The sequence below is a fragment of the Malus domestica genome, chromosome 15 (assembly GCF_042453785.1).
Source record: "Malus domestica chromosome 15, GDT2T_hap1".
NCBI classification, from domain to species: Eukaryota; Viridiplantae; Streptophyta; class Magnoliopsida; order Rosales; family Rosaceae; genus Malus; species Malus domestica.
Genome location: NC_091675.1, coordinates 33,734,621 through 33,736,788, shown reverse-complemented (window position 1 = coordinate 33,736,788; position 2,168 = coordinate 33,734,621). Strand labels below are relative to the sequence as shown.

General features: G+C 45.0%; 1 protein-coding gene across 1 annotated transcript; it reads left to right on the top strand.

The window, feature by feature from the left end:
• The first annotated feature begins 347 nt into the window (after nucleotides 1-347).
• On the top strand, nucleotides 348-2,168 carry LOC139191874 (uncharacterized). Its single transcript, XM_070812903.1, has 2 exons — nucleotides 348-1,079; nucleotides 1,680-2,168. The coding sequence occupies exons 1-2, from the start codon at nucleotides 348-350 to the stop codon at nucleotides 2,166-2,168; spliced, it is 1,221 nt and encodes a 406-aa protein (XP_070669004.1).

The window sequence follows — 2,168 nt, the reverse complement described above, 5'->3', positions numbered from 1 at the left end:
TCAACCGACACCTCAATCCTCCAGAGATCAATTATTCACCAGTTGAGAAGCTCTGATTGGCTTTGTTCTTCGCCACATCAAAACTCCGACATTATATGCTCCCATCCGTTACGCAAGTCATCGCCCAGACAGATGTTATTCGATATATGCTTACTTGGCCAATAGTCAAAAGCCGAATCGGGAAATGGACACTTGCACTATCAGAGTTTAGTTTGCAGTACGCCCCATAAAAAGCCGTCAAAGAACAAGCGCTTGCTGATTTCTTAGCCCACCACCCTTCTCCATATGGGTTCGAGGGCAACGATGTTGAAATCAGAATGGTGGAAGCATGTGACAATTATTGGACAATGTATTTTGATGGTTCCAGCACGTCAACATCGGTTGGTGTGGGGATCGTACTCCAGTCTCCACACCAACACCGTTGGTTCTTTTCCCTCAAGTTGGATTTCGATTGTACCAACAATCAGGCCGAGTACGAAGCCCTTGTTATTGGCCTTAGCATACTTCATGATTTGCACGCTGCTCGCGTCCTCGTCTTCGGTGATTCGAAGCTTGTGATTAACCAACTTAATGGAAATTTTCGGTGCATGAGTTGCACTCTGGCGCCCTATCACATGGTGGCCAGTTACTTAGCCGAGTCATTCAACAGTATCACGTTCAATCATATTTCCTGTGGACGGAACACCGTCGCAGACGAACTCGCTCAGATAACCTCCGGAGCACAACTCCTGGGGAGCAAGAGTGAACCAATGATATCCGTTTTACGGCAATCATATTCGGCTTTGGTTAATCAACAAGTCCTTCAGCGAGACCAAGTCATCCGTACACGGGTAATGTCCTTACCTTCGTTATTGGAACAGAAGGATCCTGTAGATGTTTGCGCGGTCGAGACGCTACCAAACGACTGGAGAAGGCCAATTATGCAATACCTTGATAATCCCAGAGGCCAACACGACAGAAAGACAAAGGTCCATGCCACAAACTATGTCTTATACCAGAATGAGTTGTATCGAAAAGGCGAGGATGGTTTATTACTATTATGCCTTGGCCCGCAAGAAACTGCCCAAGCAATCACAGAGGTACATAAAGGAATTTGTGAAGCCCATCAATCAGGACGCAAGATGCGTTGGCTACTTCACCAGCACGGTTACTTTTGGCCAAGCATATTGAAAGATTGTATCGAGTATGCACAAAGATACGTCCAGTGTCAAATTCATGGACCCATCCAAAGGGCCCCGGCCGAATTACTTCATTCGGTCACCAAACCTTGGCCGTTCAAATGATGGGCAATGGACGTGATCGGCAAAATCACACCATCCTCTGGAGCAGCGAAACATGCATGGATACTCATGGCAACGGATTATTTCACTAAGTGGGTCAAAGCAAAATCATAAGCCGAATTAACATCCAAGGAGGTTTGTGATTTTGTGGAGGAACATATTGTGACCAGGTTCGGGGTATTAGAAACGATCATAACTGATAATGGCACAGTCTTCACAGCTGAAACGTTCAAAGAGTATACGGTGAGCTTAAAAATTCGGCTTGAGCAGTCCACACCATACTATCCACAAGCGAAAGGACAAGCCGAAGCAAGTAATAAGGTTTTGATCGGTATTCTCGAAAAAATGATAAAAGAAAGACCTGGCACGTGGCATTTAAAATTGAATGAAGCCTTATAGGCATACCAGACTTCACCCCGGTTGGCAACGGGAACCACCCCATATGCGTTAACCTATGGACATGACGCGATGTTACCAGTCGAGCTAAGTGTAAATTCTTTACGCGTGATTGAGCATAGTAGTTTGTCCAACGCCGAATACAACCAGGTCATGTTACAAGAGTTAGAAGATTTGGAAGAAGATCAGCTTAACGCTTACAACCTTCTAATGGCACAAAAGAAAATTACCGAGCGAGCGTATAATCAAAGGGTCAAACAAAAAATGTTCGGCGAGGGGGAATTAATTTGGCAAACTGTCCTACCCATGGGAATTAAAGACCTCAAGTTCGGCAAATGGTCGCCAAATTGGGAAGGACTGTTCGTCGTCCATAAAGTCCTCGGTAAGGGGGCATACCATCTTAGAGATCGAACCGATGTTATTCACAGGTTGCCAATTAATGGAAAGTTCTTAAAGAAATATTACCCAGTCACATGGGAGATGCAAGAATAA

Excerpts from the sequence above, each read along its gene's own strand:
- LOC139191874 (XM_070812903.1), top strand. The coding sequence starts at position 348 with ATGTATTTTGATGGTTCCAGCACGTCAACATCGGTTGGTGTGGGGATC. Across the intron at positions 1,080-1,679 it reads CTGCCCAAGCAATCACAGAG|GCATACCAGACTTCACCCCG; the intron begins GTACATAAAGGA and ends GAAGCCTTATAG.